This window comes from Dipodomys merriami, unplaced genomic scaffold (genome assembly GCF_024711535.1).
Source record: "Dipodomys merriami isolate MVZ:Mamm:240054 unplaced genomic scaffold, mDipMer1.0.p SCAF_48, whole genome shotgun sequence".
In the NCBI taxonomy this organism is placed as follows: Eukaryota; Metazoa; Chordata; class Mammalia; order Rodentia; family Heteromyidae; genus Dipodomys; species Dipodomys merriami.
The window spans coordinates 3059523-3079861 of record NW_027206046.1 but is presented as its reverse complement, the minus strand read 5'-3'; the positions used below and the strand labels follow the sequence as shown (position 1 = coordinate 3079861).

The following is a 20339-nucleotide window of genomic DNA, read 5'->3' as shown; positions in this document are numbered from 1 at the left end:
CTGGTCTTCCCACATCTTATCAGGCAGCAAATGGTGGAGATATCAAACAAGAAAGCACACAGGACTGTGGGGTTAATCCTACCAGCCTTTAGGGTTTGTGAGCTCAGTGACACTTAGGGAAAGGGCAGTCCTCATTCTGTTAACTCTGCAAGCATAACCCATAAATTGAGTACAAACTCAACAGTAGAAAAGGCATTTGTGACAGGCACTGGTGGCTCACACTTATAATCCTAGCCATTCAAGAGGCTGAGACCTGAGCATCAGTTTGAAGCCAACCCAGGTAGGAAAGTTGGTGGCGCATGCCTGTAATACTAGCTCAGTAGGAGGCTGAGATCTGATAATTTTGGTTTAAATCCAAGCAGGATAGCCCACGAGACTCTTATCTCCAATAACCAGAAGTGTCACCGTGGCTCAAGGTGGGAGAGCACCAGCCTTGAGCAAAAAGAGCTCAGGGGATAGTACCCAGGCTGAGTTCAAACCCCATAATCCGCCCCCCCCCCCAAAAAAAAGGCATTAGTATCCTGTATACTAGTGCTTCCAATTATATAACATTTCCAAAGTTAATGGTATACTTTATTATTTATCTAGTGTTAGAATTTTGCAAAGTCTGGTGTTTATGATTCATTTTCCTATAGCAAATGTCTGTTTATTACATTTGAATTTTAGAGTAAAAATGACTCAGAATGTGAAGGTGAAATATGTTCAATGATTTGGGAGCCAACAAATTGGAGCAAAGGCTCAAAGTAAAAAACTAAAAATGACATTTATTTAGTTTTTGAAAATTAAATAACAATTTAATTGGCAAAACTCAAAAAGAAAAGAGCTGACATGTTATATGACTGATTAGATCCAAGCACAACATTTATTAATGGATATGAAAAATTTTATTATTTGCTTTTCCCCCCAATGTTTACTACATAGACATTTCTGGAAACCTGAGTTCCTAAGAAAATTCTACTGCTATACCAGCTCCTATGAGTGAGATTAAGGTCCCACCACCATAGAGAAATACGTTTCTATCCCTGGAGGTTTTGAACCACCAGATGCCTAGAAACTTCAAAAACAAGTACTTTCATTAGGATGAGGAACGTGAGGAAAGTGCAGAACACTGTCCAGTGTGGGTAGGGTGCTCTTCAGGTTCTCTGAATTCTCCACGTGACTACAAGACCAGGCATCATCTTCTCTGGCAGCTCCTCCTGCAGCCACTGCCACGTTCCTAAGTACAGCCTCCCACACGGCGCCAAAACTGGGATGAATAAAACTGAAGATCAAACTTTTGTCCTTTCACTTTTGGGAATTGAAGGGTCTCTGCATAGGAAAGGAAGGAGGTTTTGCATGAAGTTTGCCTTCTATCCCGCACATATGAACTGAGTATGTTCAGTGCACTTACCATCAATGTACAAGGAAGCTAAAGAAAATAAACAAGTCACTCTGAACTAAGCCCCTCAAAACAGAGGCAAATCTGGTGAACCAAGGCCACTGCCTATGGTAAAACCTCAGGTCACTGTGGTCCTTCGCTGAAGAACTGTGTTAATCTCCTGATTCAGGAGGAACCTCTGGTGAGGACAGAGAATAGAAAGAAAGCTTAACTTCAGGCGAGGCAACACCACATGGAGCATTAGAGTTGTAGTTCAGTCTACAGCATGACATGGAAGCATCACTGATAAGAGCTGGAACACACACAAACTCCTGGAACATCTTCCTTAATGCAGCTTAATGGCGGATGCCCAGATGTCATTGCTGGGGAGCGGAGGAAGGACCCATCCTTGGGGAACAGAATTGCCTTTGGGGTGATCCGATGGTACAAGGTACTGATCCCAATCATGCCTTAATAACAAAAGTATAGAACAACTGTTTATTTCTATTTTTTTCCAAGCAAGATGTTCAGCAACTAAATACTTTATTTCTAGGTCTAAGATTTCAAACAACTCATCTTAGTACAAATCTACTATATAACTTGATTACTAGGAATTATATACAAAGTTATTTAGTACTAAGTTTTCTATTGTGTCTCTTTACTGATGATTTCACTGTTTTAAGATGGCCCTTGGGAGTCTTAGTGAAAAACTGCTAGGCATTGGTGGCTCAAGCCTGTCATTTTAACTACTCAAAAGGCTGAGATCTGGTGGATTGTAGTTTGAGGGTAACCCAGGCAAAAAGTATGCCAGACTCCATCTCCCATATAAACAGCCAAAAACCAGGCTGAAGGTATAGTTCAAGTGGTAGAGCATATAGTAAAGCAAGCTAAGCTAGCATAAGGCTGCTGAGTTTGAGCCTAGGTACCAACATATGTATGTTCACACACAAAGAGTGCTGCTAGGGGCTGGGAAGGTGGCTCAGTGGTAGAGCGCTTGCCTTGTATGCCTGAGGCCCTGGGTTCAATTCCTCAGCACCACATAAGCAAAAAGAAAAAAAGCCAGAAGTGGCGCTGTGGCTCAAGTGGTACAGTGTTAGCCTTGAGCAGAAGAGCTGAGGGACAGCGCCCAGGCCCAGAGTTCAGGCCCCACGACCGGACCAAAAAACAAAAACAAAACAAAGAGTCCTGCTAAGGTGCCAGCTAGTGCTGCTAAGTGTAAGAGAGCTGTGAGGTGCCTTATCTAATATGTGAATTGTATAAGCTTCATTCAGACACGAATTATATGCACTTAGCCATGAGGTTAATACTAATGAATGTATTTAATAAGCTATCTTCAAAGAGAAATATATAAGAAATAAGGTGCTGTGACCAGGAGTTTGCAGGCATCTACCTAACCCTGTATTTTGGGGGGAGGCTAGAAAACAACAAAGTGCTATTAGGCAACAACAAATTTAAACTGCTTGGAAAACCCACGCATTCAATTTGTTTCACCTACTGATTTCTGAAAAGACTACATTTGGGAAAGGTTGATGTTACAGTTTGACATTTTACAGAGGAAGAGAGAAGATGGGGACATGGGAGCTGGACACCCAGCTCATGTGTTCTCATGGGACTGTTCAAGCCTGGGTCCTAAACAGTATCCATAGGCAACTACTTCATATAGGGTGGGAGGATGGAGGGGAAGAAAGGAAAGAGAAGGGCACTTCTTTTTAAGGGTCTGTTTAGCACCAGAAAATAATTAAGAAAACAAAGTCACACCTCTGTGTATGTGTTACTGGGGATAGAACCCAGGGCTCTCCAGTGGAAGAGGCCAGCACTCCTCAACTTGAGCCACAACCCAACACCTTTGTTTTTGAAGTAGATTTGCTACCCTACCTACCTCAGCCTGGCCTTGAACTTGTAATCTTCTTGCCTTTGCCTTTGCCTCTGCAGTAGCACAGATTACAAGTGTGTTCCAACAGATTTGGCTAAAGACAATGTTTTAAATTAATTTAACAGCTATAGAAAAGGGCAAATCACAGGCTGAGTTAGTTTCTTTACTGTTATAATGAGACACCTACTTCACAAGAATTAGTGAGGACTGTCAAGTAAGACATACAAGGCTCAAAATTCGGTAACAATATAAACCCATAAAAACTTTCCTGCCCTCTGACCTTATCTGGATGAGCGCTGGCAGGGAGTGCTCAGCCTGGAGATAATACTGTTGGAAAGGCTGCAGGAGGTGAGCAAGTGGGAACTCGTCTGAAAGAGAAGAGGCACAGGACTATGTCAGTACATGTATCAAGAACACTTCTAAGGCAGTGACTAGGCTTGTGATGACAATAGGTTCGAATGTGTTTCATTTGTAGATGTGACTTTCACATTACAGTTTAGAATCTTAAATTGTCACCCATCTCTTGGCTGAAGTTGTGAATGAATGAATGCTTAATAATAAAAAGAGCTGTCAAAAAAGGAGAAAATTTCCTTTTCTGTACTACATATAGAGAAACTTACCTGGATCCCCAAATAGCTTATATTCAATTTCACGTTGCTGAAGTAACATTTTCTCCTTTTCTTTTCTCTGTTTCTTTTCCAATTCTCTTTTCCTCTCTTCCTCTTGTTCTCCCTCCAACATAACTCTGAGGGCTCTCTCTTCAGCTTCATACAATTCAGAACGTTTTTTAATGAGTTTTCTCAGCCGCTGAAGATGATGCTCAAAAGTCTCATCCGCTGATGCCGGAGGACAGACCCCTGAGCAACAACAGACACATGGCATTTCAGACACAACTTTTTCTTATTCCAGACACACTTTGTTAGTGAGTAGACTCCAAGTTCTAACTATAACTATGAACCTGTTTAAAATCCGGAAATCCTACCTTCAATGCTGTTTTTTTTTTTTTTTTTTTTTTTGGTCTAGTCATGGGGCCTGAACTCTGGGCATAGGTGCCGTCCCTCAGCTCTTCAGCTCAAGGCTAGTGCTCTACCACTTGAGCCACAGCACCACTTCCAGCTTTTTTTCTTTTTGCTTATGTGGTGCTGAGGAATCGAACCCAGGGCCTCATGCATGCAAGGCAAGCGCTCTACCACTGAGCCACCTTCCCAGCCCCCTTCAATGCTGTTTGATGTTTTTTTTGTTTTTATTTATTTATTTTGGGTGGTGGGGTGGGTAGTGAGGAAGGAAATTTTTCCTATCTCCATTTTTCCTTCTTTAACTTGTTATACTAAAACAAATCCTTGCTAAACTTTCACTTTGTGAGACTCTTTTTGTGAAATACTCTGAAAAGCTTTTCATGAGTGGATCTCAAGGACCTGTGATTTTGTGTGGAAACTAAGGAGCAGATGGAAGCCTTCAGAGAAGATTGGGAAGAGGATGTGAATGAAGTAGTCAGGACTAGAGCAAATTAGATCCCAGGAGGCATACATTCAGATTACATTTGGCCTTTTCCAATGGTTTTACTGGGCTTACAACTCAGAGCCTTGCCCTTCTTGCTGGTCAGGTGCTCTAATACTTGAGCAATGGCTCCTGCACAAAATCATCCATTTTGACAAGAATTATAATCTTCACTCTTATGTACTGTGTACTTTTTACTTTAGTTGGACATACCCATAGTGAACTTGATTGTGAACAATTCAAATAAGGCCATTCTACTTCTAATGCCTTTCCTTGTATTAAAACAAGGGTCAGTGTCACTCACAAAGAAGAGATGATCTTAACACCAACTGAAGCTGCTATTGAAGACACACAGAAAAGACAGGTGTCAACATTTGCAACACATCAGGCTGCAACAGAACCTACAAATGCTTTAGATGGTACCAAGAATCTATATGTACTACTGTGAATCAGGGACTTCCAAGAAGTTGCCCAGTTCCTCTGAAATACAGTGACTCAAAGCTCTTTGGACATAACAAAATGACTCTGCTTTAAAGATATTACTAAAAGGGGTGAAGATGCCTTAAGGAAAAATAAACAGTTTATTTGGGCCAGATCAAAAGAAACTAGAGAGAAACTCCCATAGCCTCAGAGGCTTTATAGCTACTGATGAAGAGTTGTACAAAGCAATATTGCCTGTCACTTATCACACAGATTCCTTCAGCCAAATGAGTCTTCAGAACATGGATCTCTAAAACAAATGCAGTTATTTTACTCATTTGAAAAGAGGCATGTATTCACCACTGACTGTGAAAATAAGATCCACTGAAAAACAGGACTTACATGCTAATTCTGGAAATTATTTTTAAGTTATTTTAATGACTCAAAGGTACTTACCATAACTTTATTTTAAATTCTGTGTGGGGGGAGGGGTGGGGGGGTAGGTGGTGGTAATAACAGTCCTGACCTGGATGCTATCCTTGAGCCTGTTTGCTCAATGCTAATCCTCTACCAATTGAGCCAGCTATACTTCTGGATTTTGGGGGAAGATAAAAGTCTCACCAACTTTCCTCCCCAGGCTGGCTTTAAACTGCAATCCTCAAATTTTAGCTTCCTGGGCAGCTAGTATTGTAGGCATGAGCCACTATGTTGCTTTCTCATAATAAGAGAGAGAGAGAGAGAGAGAGAGAGAGAGAGAGAGAGAGAGAGAGAGAGAGAGAGAGAGAGAGAGAGAGAGAGAGAGAGAGAGAGAGAGAGAGAGGAGAGAGAGAGAGAGAGAGAGTATATGTGTGTGTGTGTGTGTGTGTGTGTGTTTCCTCCATTTCTTTACTTTTTGTCTTTCCATAAAGGGTCAGAGAAAGTAATGTTTTGGTTCCTAACAGTCTCTATTGCTACTACTAAACCTGCCGGTTAAGCAAAAATGATACGTTCCACAATCCCAGGATTGTCTCCAGTTCACAGGAACTGTGCAGCCTGCTCCCACCCACCCACAGCTCCTTAACCACTCAATGACCACTCCTTAGTGTGACACAGTCCGTAGAAAATGGCACTCTTTATCCAGTATTCATGTGATCAACAAGTACTGGCACCACCTCATTTCTCTGCCTGTTTACTATAAGCTCACTCATTCTTACAGATCCCAAACACCAATGCTTTGCCTATATTCCTCCCCCTCAGCAACATACACCCTGGGGCCTGGTCCAGTCTTTGAGATCTTGACATGATCAGAAAAAAACTTGCCAGCTCTCAAGTATAAGCCTGATTATTAACTTAAGACTTCAAAGTTTCTTCTAAAGACTGTTAGCTTCACTGGAGCTTCCAGACCTACACATCAGATTCTCTCTTTCTATTCTCCCTCTCCAAAACACATGCATACTTCAGGAAGTAAATTCCAGCAGTTTTATGCTCTCTGCTCAACCATCAGCTGCATATGACTCCTGGAAGAAGCCATGTGAATATGTGACCAGGTGCCAGGTTTGTCCACTGGACCCATAATAATACCTGTTATTTCAAAACTTCACTACTCTTCTCTCAGCAAGCCATCTAATCTACTTCCCAGAAAAAAATGAACCAGCAAGCAGGAAATGCTCAACTCTCTGTCACCAGTTGCACTCACTTGCTCTATTTTCTACACATCCTTGCCTCCTTCCTTTCCATGCTCCAGGAAGATGGGCTCTTCTCCACTTGTAATTCTATCTGAGATCCAAATCACCCTACCTTCCAGGAGACACTGAGCCACAATTATCTCTCCTGCTTCTTTCTTTGCCCCTTCCACTTGTACTCACTTTTTCCCTCAGCATTTAAACACGCTGTTTCCCGTAACACCCAACATACACACTACATCATTACTACCCACACCACACACTGCCAGATCCTGAACTTGTGCTCTCATTTTCCATACAGGCCATCTTTAATAAGTTAATTCTGTTTGTGTTTATCTTTTATGTACTCTCCACTTAGGCGGTCCAGCTTCTATCCCCACCACACCATTGAAATGCTCTGGCATAGGTCTCTGGTGACCTGTTGGGCACTAATTCTCATGAATGTTTCTTTGCCTTTATAGTAATAAAAAATCCTCTTGTTTGACCTTTCTAGTAATAAAAAGAGATGATGCCGGGTACCAGTGGCTCATGCCTGTAACCCTAGCTACTCAGGAGGCTGAGATCTGAGGATCACGGTTCAAAGCTGGCCCAGGCAGTAAAGCCAGGAACACACTTATCTCTAATTAACTACTAAAAAAAAAAAACAAAAAACACCAAAACAAAGAAACAAAAACAGCTGAAAATGGATCTGTGACTCAAGTGGTAAAGCATTAGCCCTGAGCACAAAAGCTAAGGGACAGCACCCAGGCCCAGAGTTTAGACCCCAGGTTCAGCACCAAAAAAAAAAAAAGCAGGAGGTTAATGCTTGGCACCAGTGGCTCATGTCTGTAATCCTAGCTACTGAGGATTTTGGTTCAAAGCCAGCTAGGCAGGAAAATTCCAATTAAACACCAAAAATAACCAGAAGTGGGGCTGTAGCTCAGGCTGTAAGAGCACTAGCCTTGAGCAAAAAAAGCTCAAGGACACCACCCAGGAACTGTGTTCAAGCTCCAAGACATCTCCTCCCCCCACCCCACCTCCCCCCTCAATAGATGATATACTGTAGCAGATGCTAACTCACCCTGTCTTATAAATGCCCTAAAAGAACCATACTGGGGTCATCTGATTCTAAGGACTAGATGAGGATCAGCTATTCTAATCGCTGGATGCAGGAGGCAGTCACTTAGTTGTGAATGAGTCCCATCACAATAAAACTTTACTAAAGGTCTTGGGGCTGGGAAGGTGGCTCAGTGGTAGAGTACTTGCCTTGCATGCACGAGGCCCTGGGTTCGATTCCTCAGCACCACATAAGCAAAAAGAAAAAAGCTGGAAGTGGCGCTGTGGCTCAAGTGGTAGAGCGCTAGCCTTGAGCTGAAGAGCTGAGGGACAGCGCCCAGGCCGAGTTCAGGCCCCACAACCGGACCCAAAAACAAACAAACAAACAAAAAAAACTTTACTAAAGGTCTAAAAGATTCAGTTTCCATTTATATTTTAAACCACACAGAGGAAACTATTTGTTAAGACTGACACTTTTATTAATTTGTGTATTCTGAAATATCCCTGGTGAAAGTGAATGTTTAAGGTCTACCGCTCTCTACATTAGGCACAAGTGAGGAGCAGGAGAAACCTCAGTTAATCAGGAAGTATGGAGGAGGGTGCATTTGTATTTAGTTTTGAAGGAAAATGGCTAAGGTGGGACTGAGTGCCGCCAGACCAATAGGCTGACAAGAGCAAAGATTGAAACAGGCAAATGGAAAAGCACCACTACAGGTAACTCCAAAACCCAGTAAGACTGGGACCTGCTTCAAAAAATCTGAGCTACTGCTGATAAGCCCAGTTACTTTAGGAATAAAAAGAATGAAATGGGGCTGGGAAGGTGGCTCAGTGATAGAGCGCTTGCCTTGCATGCCTGAGGCCCTGGGTTCGATTCCTCAGCACCACATAAGCAAAAAGAAAAAAGCCAGAAGTGGCGCTGTGGCTCAAGTGGTAGAGCGCTAGCCTTGAGCTGAAGAGCTGAGGGACAGTGCTCAGGCCCAGAGATCAGGCCCCACAACCGGACCAAAAAAAAAAAAAGAATGAAATGCAAGTATTTTTCTTTAAAAGATAGTTGGGGAGGCACTAGGGTAAAAGGGGAGGAATCCAAGTGGAAATGCAAAGCCATAATTACCTTTCCTTGCTGCAGCCTCTTTCCTCAGTTTCCTCAGTTTCTCCAGAGCTCGAAGAATGTCCACCATTCTTTTGGTGTCACCTTGCTTTTTCCTTACTTCAGATAAGACACCATCAGCAGCAGCTTTGAGTTCTTGTTCCTGGAGGGAAAAAAGAGCCCACAAGATCTTGTATTAGGAACAACTTTCTAGCAGAAGTTCCTCTTTAGAGGATCAGTCCCATGGTGAAGATAGATTCTCTTCTATGTCCCCATTTCTTAGACCTGACACAACTCTCCTATACAATGGCTTCACCAAGGAATTATCTTCTTCCCTGATCACACAACCTTCTGTTTTGTTTTTCTGAGGCAAGTTCTCACTGCAGCCCAGGCTAGCCTGGAACTCTCAAGCTTCCAACTTCAGCCTCCCAAGTAGTGGCATTAATTGGCACATACACCACACCTGGACAATTGTACAACTTTTTTTTTTCCCTTATTTTTTTTGTGCCAGTCCTGTGGCTTGACCTAGGGGCCTGGGCGCTGTCCCTGAACTTTTGTGCTCAAAGCTAGTGCTCTACCACTTTGAGCTACAGCTCCACTTCCAGCTATTTGGGTGATTAATTGGAGATAGTCTCATTGATTTTCTAGTCCAGCCTGACTTTGTACTGTGATCCTCAGATCTCAGCCTACTGAGTAGCTAGGATTACAGGCATCCAGATTGTACAACCTTGCTAAAGGTTCTTCTGCTTGGATTACTCCTTGTGCCTGGAACCCCATCTGCTGCTCTCACTTGGTTTTGACATTTCTCTCCAGGTTCTGCTGAGATGTTCTATCTGGGAAGCCTTTCCTCTAAAGGTTTACATATCCCTTCTCTGGGCCCCTTATCACACCTACAGGTGAAATCCTAACACACAACACAGTATACTGTCATGATTCCCCATGAGGATGCAGGCTTTGAGAGACAAGGTCTAGATCCTATTCATCTTTATTCCTGGTAACACACAGGACCTAAAGGGTCCACACTATATTTCTGCTGAATTGATCCTTATTTCCTCCAGTTTAAGTGTTGCCTCTCCAGCAATGATAGTTCTACGGGTACAAAGACAAAGCTCAACATCAATATATTCAATGGTGAAGTTCTATCAGTATCTTGGGTAGTAGCAGATGCTACTGGACTGTGGACAGAATGGGGGTAGAGGAAATCCCAGAGGCACTCAAAGGAAATAAGAATGCCTTAAATATGTGCCCAATTTCCAGTTTCACCCTGGTCCTGCTCAGAGCTTGAGATGGATAGGCCTTTTTTTTTGATGGGGGGGGGGAGCATTAATCTGAGACATCAACTCAAGGTCTGGGCACTCTTCCTGAGCTATTTTGCTCAGGGCTAATGTTTTACCACTTGAAACAGCCCCACTCTGGCTTTCTGGTGGTTAATTAGAGATGAATCTCAAGTTTTTCCACTGGGCTGACTTCAAACTGTAATTCTCATGTCAGCCTTCTCAGTAGCTACGATTACATATATGAACTACCAGTGCACAGCTTTTTTTTTGAGTGTAAAAGGAATTCCAAAAAGTAGCAAGACTCTGTATTCTGAGGGGACCCCAAATCAGAGTCCCTACACAGGATCTGAAATCAGACACCATGGGTTTAAATCAGAAATATAACTAGTGAAGTGGTTGTGTGATTGTTGGCAAGTTAATCTTTCTATACCTTAATTTCCTACTCTGTAAAGTTTGAATAATTCCTATTTCTCAGGGCTGTTATGAAGATTCAGTACCTCATGTAAGAAAGTCAGTCCTCCAAATCGCTGATTTTGTAGGTTATATGGCTTAAAGTAACAAATGGATCTTGGGGATCACTTTTGCTCCTTTAGCCAGTTAGGGTTTAGGTTGCTTGAGGCACAGCACCAAGTTCCCAATATTTTGTACAGAGGGCAGGACAAGTCCTGTCTTCCCAGCAATACAATGGTTAATTCTATTTGTGTAATTTGTGCTTACAGGGTTCACTGTACATCCAGAGCTTTGGCTTTCTGTGTATCATTAGTTAGCCAACCGTCCCCAATCCTATCATTTGTGTTCCAAGGACTTCACAGTGCGTCCAGATCTTTTGTTTTGTGTGTATCATCAACACGCAATTAATACAGAGCTAAGAGGTGTTAAGACGATCCTTCAAGCTATGCTAAACCCTGGCAACCTGTAGCTAAAGCCTCACGCTGCTTCAGCTTCCAAACATCCCAACAACCACCCCAACTCTACATCCAGAGCATCGCGGCTCTCACCCGCTTCTTCTCCTCCACCTCCTGCACGCACTTGACCCTCCAGCGGTCAATCTCTATTTCGCGATCCGCCGCCCGCGCGGCCTCCGCTTCCCGCTCGGTCTCACGTTCCCGGGCTCTCTCACGAAGCCGCAGTCGACGGCGCCGGACCCTCTCCAGCCTCCGCCGCGCCTCACCCACATAGGCGGCCTGGGACAGCGGCTGCAGGCGCTCGGCCAGTTCGGCGCGCAGCGGCGCGGCCTGAGCGTGCAGCCGGGCCCAGGCCGCTCCATCAGCCTCGGCCTCGCGTAAGGCCTGCCCCAGGTCGCGCAACCGCCGCACCAGACGCAGGGCCCCGCGCAACCGCGCACGCACTTCGCCCAGGCTGGGCCCGGGAGGTGTGCGCGGGGGCCCCGCGCCGCCCGCCCGCCGGGGGTTCCCGAACACCGCCTCCAGCCACTGCCGGTCGCGCAGGCGCTGCAGGGCCGCGTCCCCGAGCACGTCGGGTGGCGGCGGCCCCTCAGCCCAGCGCGGGCTCCAGGGCGGCCCCGGGCCTGGAGGCGGTGGCCGCGGACGCTCGCCGGAGTCGGTCCCCGGGAAGGTCCGACACTGGGGCGGCGGCGGAGGTAACGGCGGCGGCGGCACCGGGTAGAAGGCGCTGCCGCCGCCCCGGGAGGCTTCTGCGGGGCCCCGGGGCTGCAGAGTTAGTGGAGGCTGCAGGAAGGGCGCAGAGGCCCCCGGAAAAGGACCGGGCCGCTGGGGAAGAGGCGGCGGGAAAGCCGGCGAGGGAAGCGGTGGTGGCGGGCAGCCGAAGGGAGTCGGAGGCGGCGGCTGTGGGGGCGGCAGACCCGGGCGACCCGGGGCGAAGAAGGGCGGCAGAGCCATGGCCCCGGCGCCCGCGAAAGCACGGAAACTCCCGGGCGCTCCTGACAGGCTTCCGGACGGAAATGACGTCTTAGGACGCGCGACAACCGTCCGGATGCACAGGAAAAAGCGTGAGAGTGACGTCATGCCAGGAAGCATAATCCTAAATGGGCATTGGTTCGGCTCGCTGAGCGCTCGACACGTGGGAAAGTGTAAGAAGTACAGGAGCCAGGTATCGGCGGTGACTCACAGCTGAAGTCCTAGCTACTCTCCAGGAGGCTGGGATCAAAGGATCGCGGTTCAAAGCCAACCCAGCCCGGAAAGTCTATGAGACTCTTATCTCCAACTGAACAACAAAAAGCCAAAAGTGGAGTTGTGGCTTAAATGGCAGAGTCCTAGCCTAAAGATAGCGCTTAGGCCAAGTTCCAGGACACACACACACACACACACACACACACACACACACACACACACACACACACACACACACACACACACACACACACACACACACACACACACACACACACACACACACACTAACTAATCAAGTAATCCTCAATCATATCTAGAAGTAATGAGCGTTTGGCTCTTCTAAGAGTTTGAGAACAAAGTTGGTTTAAGGATTTAAGGCTTCACTCCAAATCTGAAGGCAAAAACAGGAGTTAAAGAAGAGCAGCACAAATCAGATGGTAACAGTGCTAGCAAGTAGCAGTTGCCAGTATTTATGGAGCTCAAAAACCATTGAGTCTGGTGATTTTGGGGAGATAGAACTTATAATATTCAGTATCTTTTTTCCCCCAGCATATGTCAATCCTAATTAATGTAAAACAGCACATAAATAGCATCAAGGACAAAAACCATGTGGCTTTCTCAATAGATGCAGAAAAAACTACAAAATTCATCTCTTCCTAACAAAAGGCCCTGAAGCAGCTAGTAATAAGCTGGACTCTAGGTGGCTTCCACCTCACAACAGAACAGAAGAAAAGAAGTAAGCACGAAAGCCCAGAATTCAGCCCCAGTACTGGGACACACAAACATATAAACTACACATCCTAGACACTAACTAGCTAGTTGAGACAGTCCCTCCTCCATTTTTTCAGTTTAGCAGCACTGGAAAAAGTATCTGGACTTAAATCCTGGTACTGTTATTAGTTGTAAGAAGCAACTTAAAAGATTCTTTTGCTGGGTCCTGTCACTAGAAGTCCATCAACTTGGTTATCTGTGCCCTTCCATCTATTTTCTACTGCAGTTCCTTTGCAATCATCTGTTTGCAGAAGATTCAATAACCACCTTGTGTTGAAGGCAAATTGAACTTCCAACATACCTGCCTCTCCTTATTATCTTAAAAACAAACAGCCCAAGGGCTGGGAATGTGGCTTAGTGGTAGAGTGCTTGAAAGCCTGGATTTGATTCCTCAGTACCACATAAACAGAAAAAGCTGGAAGTGGTGTTGTGGCTCAAATGGTAGAATGCTAGCTTTGAGCTAAAGAAGCTCAAGGACAGTGCCCAGACCTTGAGTTCCACCCCCAGGCCTGACAAAACAAAAACAAAAACAAACAAACAAACAACCAGCTCCTAACTCAGGAGACCACATTACCTTGTTCCTGTTCTGTTCCAGTAATAAAGTGACATCTAGAACTCCTCCAGAGACAAAAGCCATTAGCTTATACCCATTTTCATTATACATCTTTCTCAAGCAGTACCCCCAGTTCTCCCTATTTAACCTGAAGACAATTTGTCTGTACCTCTGAAAACAGCTGAAGATATACTATCTTACTGAAGTGCTATCATCCCATGGCTGCTTTGTAATAAATCTTTCTCTGCCATTCACCATGTCTCTATTTGGTATATAGGGGCAAGTGGCTAGACCTAACATTGAACTCCAGGACTTTGGACCTGGTGTCTAAAATACATCCAAGGGATTGTCTTGCCTGCCTTTATTTGGTATTTTTATTGGAATATGAAATTTATAAATTAGGAGAAAGCATTTTTAGATTGTGCATTCAAGACCACGGGATAACTCTTGAAGTAGTTTGCAAAAATAACTGCCCATCATATACCACTTCCTCATCTTGGTCCACACATCATCATCTACCAAGTTTCTTTTTTGGGGTCTGTGTGTGTGTGTGTCCTGGGACTTAGTGTGTGTGTGTCCTGGGACTTTGTGTGTGTGTGTGTGTGTGTGTGTGTGTGTGAGTGTGTGTGTGTGTGTGTATGTCCTGGGGCTTAAACTCAGGGCCTTGACCTTTTCTGCTTTTGCTTAAGGCTATTGCTCTATCACCTAAGACGAGGCTCCACTTCTAGCTTTGTTGTTGTTGTTAATTGAGATGAGTCTCAAGGACTTTCCTCCCAGGGCTGGCAATCCTTAGACCTCAGCCTCCTGAATACCTAGGATTATAAACGTGAGCCACTGTCACCTGGCAAAGGGATACTTAAATTATGTCTGGACCACTAAACATGTGCACAAAATATAAACAATATGGTAGATTTGGTCTTCACCCTAATGGACTTACAGTATAGTTGTAAAGATAGCTTGGAGATTTGCTAAAGGACAAATATTTTTGTTGTTTTTGCTGGTCCTGGGGCTTGAACTCAGAGCCTGGGAGCTGTCCCTGAGCTTCTTTGCACTCAACAAGGCTAATGCTCTACCATTTGAGCTACAGTGCCAACTTCCTTTTTTTCGGTGTGTGTGTGGGGGGGGGGGGGGGGGGAATCGGTCCTGGGGCTTGAACTGTGGGACTGGGCACTGTCCCACAGCTCTTCAGCTCAAGGCTAGTACACTACTACTTGAGCCACACTGTCACTTTCAGCTTTTTTTCTGTTTATGTGGTGCTGAGGAATCAAACCTAGAGCCTAATGCTATGAGGCAAGCCACCTTCCCAGCGCCTCCCCCCCCTTTTTAAACTGAATACTTTATTGGAATAAGAGTGTCATGGACTTTTTTCCCCTAGGCTGGCTTCAAACCATGATCCTCAGATCTCAGCCTCCTACTGAGTAGCTAGGATGGCAGGCATGAGCCACTGGCACTCAGCATATAGGACAAGTATTAAATGCTACTGAAGCAGGGTGCTGGTGGCTCATGCCTGTAATTCTAGCTACTTAGGAGGCTGAGATCTGAGGATTGTGGTTCAAAGCCAGCCTGGGCAGGAAAATCTGTGAGGCTCATATCTCAAATAAACTACCAGAAATCCAGAAGTGGCGGTGTGGCCCAAGTGGTAGAGTGCTCGCCTTGAGCTGAAGAGCTGAGGGACAGAGCCCAGTCCCAGAGTTCAAGCCCCAAGACCAACAACAAGAACCAAAAGGAAAAAGAAGAAGAGGAGGAAGAGGAGGAGGAGGAGGAGGAGGAGGAAGAGGAGGAGGAGGAAGGGGAAGAGGAAGAGCTGCTGCTGCTACTGGAGCAATTCACAAGGAAGGCTTAGGTAATTTAATAAAGACATTAACCAAAGAACTAAGGACCTTGAGAAAGGGAATGGAGGGAACCAGGGCATAAATAGAGTGATTGAGATCTGGTAACAGGGTCCTTCGGTTCTAAAATAGGGAGACTGTAGAATGAGCAGTTCCATCTGTTTCTCAGTGAAACATGAAATAGCATCAGCTGGATGCAGGGGAAGAATATAAAAATGACAGTGAAAAAATAAAAATAAAAATAAAAATGACAGTGAAAGCAAGCCACGGTTGTTACCTATTTGTCAACTTTGAGTCTCCCTAGTTTTTCATACTGAGATTTTGATTTCTCATTTTCCTGGAAAATTCCTATTTGTTCCAACCCATCTGTGTTATCAGAGGTACCTACCTTACCTTACTATAATGCACAGAAGGTTTGTTTGTTTCCCCTACAAAACTAGTAACGTTTTTGAAAAGTTTGGTCTGTGTTCCCATTATCAAGTTCTATGTGGGACATTTAAAAATTTTTTAATATAATCTTTAATAACACGTGGTAGAATCTATAATTAGGAGCACTTACTAGAGGGACACAGAAGTACTAAGGATTAACCAATTCCTAGCATAACGCCACTTGTTTAAAACATTGCATGGCCCTGCTCTGGCTGGCCCAGCTACTGTTAACACACTGTACACCTGATCTTTGCAGTATGGACACACTACCACAACAGCTTTCATTTAGCTTTGTTTTATTCAAACGTAAGTTCCAAGATACAAATTGTAGTTATACTCAATTGTGTTTGATTTAAAAACATCAATTAGGTCTTGTTAACAACTTCCAAAACCAAATGTAGTTATGACTAAAATGTCTCCCAGTCTATTTTTCAAAGATTGCTCTTTATTTAGAAACTACTCCAATTTTCACTCTACAAAAAGGAAAATGATGCCATGAGAACAAAGTTATAATCTGAAAAATCTCATGAGAAGAACTTGAACCATTACTAGAGAGAGCAGGATTAAACACTGCACAAAGAAATTTCTGGTCCTACCCAGCCATCAAAGAAAGGTATCTCACATGCCTTTTAGTCTATCACAGAAAATCAAAGACTTCACCAAGATTTAGAATTTCTAAATAGCTTAAGGGTTTGTTTCCTTTTTTAAAAAATGTGGGCTAAAGACTAAAGGAAAGCTCAAGACTCCAAAAGAAAAAAAGAAATATATAAAGATATTCTGATTCAAACAATTTCAAACAAGACTTATTGAGCTAAATGAAGAATGTAGAAACTGGTATTACAGAAGGAAAGAGAAATGCTTAAAGGGTACCTGAACAGTTCTTATGGAATCAGACGGTAAAATTTTAAGTTCACCTCCCATTTTTAGTTTTGCTATGTGATGAAGATTAGTGACTTATGTTAGTGTGAACACATTCATTCACTTTAGCTGATGGTAAAAGATTAATGTTCTATGAAGCCAAAGGATTAGACAGATGTCTAGCACCAAGAAAAAACAAAAACCAAATTCAATACTTTAGGAAAAGCACACACTATTAGGATATTTTATCTAGTTCTGCATATGGCTCTTGCTATGCTCAATACAGCATGCTATTAAAAGAATTAGTTGTTTAGTCTTTTTTCTTAAGATTTCAAATTTTAAGTCCATCTACTCACGCATGGTACTCAAAATGGCTCAAAGTTGTTAATAAATCAGATTAGGTAAGCAAGAGAATGGCTTTTTTTTTTCTTTTAACAGGATCAGTTGGGAAGTTCATGTCATGCATTTACCAAAGACTTAAGAATATAGGTAAGCAAATAATCAAAATATGGTTCAGGGCATTTTTTCATAAAATATTTAAATATGGAACTTCCTGTTCTAATTTTTAAGAGAGTTTAAGATTCTAAATAGTTTCAGGAAATTAATATGGGTAGAAAAACATAGCACTAAAGAATGGTATATCTCAATATTCGATTTTAAAGAATTTATTTTCCCATTTGTAGAGTAACATTATTGTAAAATCCACAGTTATTGCAATACCTGCATTGCTTAAAGAACTCCTAAGAATTTTGATAAAGCATATTTCTTAAAAAACTGAACCAAGATAATATACATTTTATCTCTAAACATTGTTGTCATTCAAGTCCACGTAATGTCTTCTGTATAAATCAATGGGATGTTATAATATACATGATCTTATTCTTATCCTAAAGGCTTCTGACCATGTATGATATCCAAGATAGATTCAATGCCTTTAATGTCAGACTGTAGAAAGTTATGATCCTAAACAAAAGAAGGAAAAGCTTTATATACAGGACAGGAGTCTGACAGTTTAGCTGTTTGCAGCGTCTGCTTGGCGAGGCCAGCCATCTTCTTCAACTCCAGAGTCATACTCCTCTTCAGATGATTCTTTTGCTGGAGTTCTAGAATGAAAAGATTATTTCATGTTTGTTTGTTTCTTAAATAAAAATTAGAAGCAAACATGATTTCTACATTCAAATAGTCAATTAATCCCTTAGCTAAACAGCCACAAAAAGGGGATATTGCCAGGTGCCGGTGGCTCATGCCTATAACCCTAACTACTCAGGAGGCTGAGATTTGAAGATCCCAGTTTCAAAGCCAGTCCAGGAAAGTCCATGAGACTCTTATCTCTACCAGAAATTCAGAAGTGGCACTGTGGCTCAAGTGGTAGAGTGCTAGCCTTGATCTGAAGAGCTCAGGGACATCGCCCAGGCCCAGAGTTCAAGACCCGCGAATGATGACCAAAAGAAAAGAAAAAAAAAAGATGTAAAAAATAGGGAAAACTAAGATGATTTGGGGTATTCAGATTACATAGTGATAAAATATGGAGAACTACAGGACAGTGTTACAGGTACATTTCCCAACATTTTCCCTAATAATTTATTTATCAAATAAAATATAACCTACAAATCAAATTCAGTCCACTGTTTGTTTTTAATCAATGCTAATGATATGCTCATCTCCCTACATGTTTTCTGGGGCTGCTTTTGTGCTAAGAAGGATGTTTTAAGTAGTTGAAATAGACCATATGACCCTAATTTTTTTTTTGTCCTGGGGCTAGCCATAGATTAGATAAGTAAAGCAGTGGGAGATAAGTAGAATTTGTTAACTGGCATGATAATACTGAGGAAAAAAATATGGTGAAAAGTTTTGAAAGCCATGAAAAAGTCATTGATCAGAAAATTAGCAGCAAAGTTTGTTTTATTTTAATGTCTTCATTTTGTGTGCTTGTGTTGGTAGTAGGGTTTGAATCAGGATCTCAAGTTCTTACTCTGCTTGCTTGCTCATGGCTGGCACTCCACCACTTGCGCTATGCCTTTAGTTTGACATTTTGCTGATTAATTGGAGATGGGAGTCTTGAAGACTTTTCTGTCCAGGCTGGCTTTGAACTATGGTTCTCTAGGTCAACACCTTTTATTAAGTAGCTAGAATTACAGGTGTGAACCATGGGTGCTCAGCTTAGTCTCTTATTCTATTTTTATGTCTCTTTTGACACTTTCACTTTACAGGAGAAAAAGTGGAGGCTAATTTTAAAGATCGCTTTCCAGAAAGCCTCATAAAATACTATTTTTTATAAACCCAAATTAGATTTTTTGCTATAGAAAATTCATCAGAGTATTACTACTCTTACAATATTAGAATTATTATGTATTTTCAAAATGATAGGCCAGGAAACTCTAGTAAGAAGCAATAAGGATCTTTGTTTTTTTGTTTTGTAATTCTAGCTACTCAGGAGGCTGAGATCTGAGGATCACAGTTCAAAGCCAGCTCAGGCAGGAAACTCCCTGAGACTCTTTTTTTTTTTTTTTTTTGGTCCGGTTGTGGAGCCTGAACTCTGGGCCTGGGTGCTGTCCCTCAGCTCTTCAGCTCAAGGCTAGCACTCTACCACTTGAGCCACAGCGCCACTTCCGGATTTTTTTCTTTTTGCTTATGTGGTGCTGAGGAATCGAACCCAGGGCCTCATGCATGCAAGCCAAGCGCTCTACCACTGAGCCACCTTCCCAGCCCCAGCAATAAGGATCTTAAATTTTAGATCTGTTCTTGCTAGAAATATACTTTACCGAATGTATCCTGGTTCCTTTTTCCCTTCTACTACGTCTTTGTCAACTTCCACACACACAATATCAGAATTGGGAACTTCAAACATTGGTTCTAGTAACAGCTTTTCCTAAAAAGATAAAAATAATCATTAACATGGGAAACAAAATACAAAATAAATTTCTATAGGCCAATAATATGCATTCATCAAGAAATACTGAGCCCGGCCCATGCCTGTAATCTTAGCTATTCAGGAGGCTGAGATCTGAGGATCACCATTTGAAGCCAGCTGAGGCAATAAACTCCATGGAACTCATTTCCAACAAACTACTCAAAAAAACAAAAAACAAACAAACAAAAAAAAAACTGGAAGAGCCGGGCGCCAGTGGCTCACGCCTGTAATCCTAGCTACTCAGGAGGCTGAGGTCTGAGGAACGCCCGGGCAGGAAAGTACCTAATACTCTATCTCCAATAAACCACTAGAAAACTGGAAGTGGCACTGTGGCTCAAGTGGTACAGTGCTTGCCTTGAGCTGAAGAGCGGAAGGACTGCTCCCAAGCCCATAGTTCAACCCCCACAAGGGGCAGGGAGCAGTGTGACACAAGTGGTAGAGTGCTTGCCTTAAGCAAAAGGGCTAGGAAGGTGGCTCAGTGGTAAAGTGCATGCTTTGCATGCATGAGGCCCTGGGTTCCATTCATTAGCACCACACACACACCCAGAAAAAGCCGGAAGTGGTGCTGTGGATCAAGCGGTAGAGCACTAGCCTTGAGCTGAAGAGCTGAGGGACAGCGCCCAGGCCCTGAGTTCAGGCCCCAAGACCAACCAAAACAAAAGAAAACTAAAACACCAATCGAATCTCT

General features: G+C 43.2%; 2 protein-coding genes across 2 annotated transcripts in view; both read right to left on the bottom strand.

Moving 5' to 3' along the window:
* Positions 1-843: 843 nt before the first annotated feature.
* Pdcd7 (programmed cell death 7) lies at positions 844-12113 on the bottom strand. Its single transcript, XM_069995169.1, has 5 exons — positions 11206-12113; positions 8955-9093; positions 3851-4087; positions 3511-3598; positions 844-1827 (listed from the first exon to the last, which is right to left on the bottom strand). Exons 1-5 carry the CDS (start codon positions 12064-12066, stop codon positions 1704-1706), a joined length of 1449 nt encoding a protein of 482 aa, XP_069851270.1. The 5' UTR covers positions 12067-12113; the 3' UTR covers positions 844-1703.
* Positions 12114-16161: 4048 nt separating this feature from the next.
* The window catches only part of Clpx (caseinolytic mitochondrial matrix peptidase chaperone subunit X), a 43873-nt gene continuing 39695 nt past the window's right edge, over positions 16162-20339 (bottom strand). The window contains exons 13-14 of the mRNA XM_069995168.1: positions 19503-19609; positions 16162-17843 (exon numbers count right to left, since the gene is read on the bottom strand). Coding sequence (XP_069851269.1) covers positions 17753-17843; positions 19503-19609 — 198 coding nt within the window. The 3' untranslated portion in view covers positions 16162-17752. The remainder of the gene's footprint in view (positions 17844-19502; positions 19610-20339) is intronic.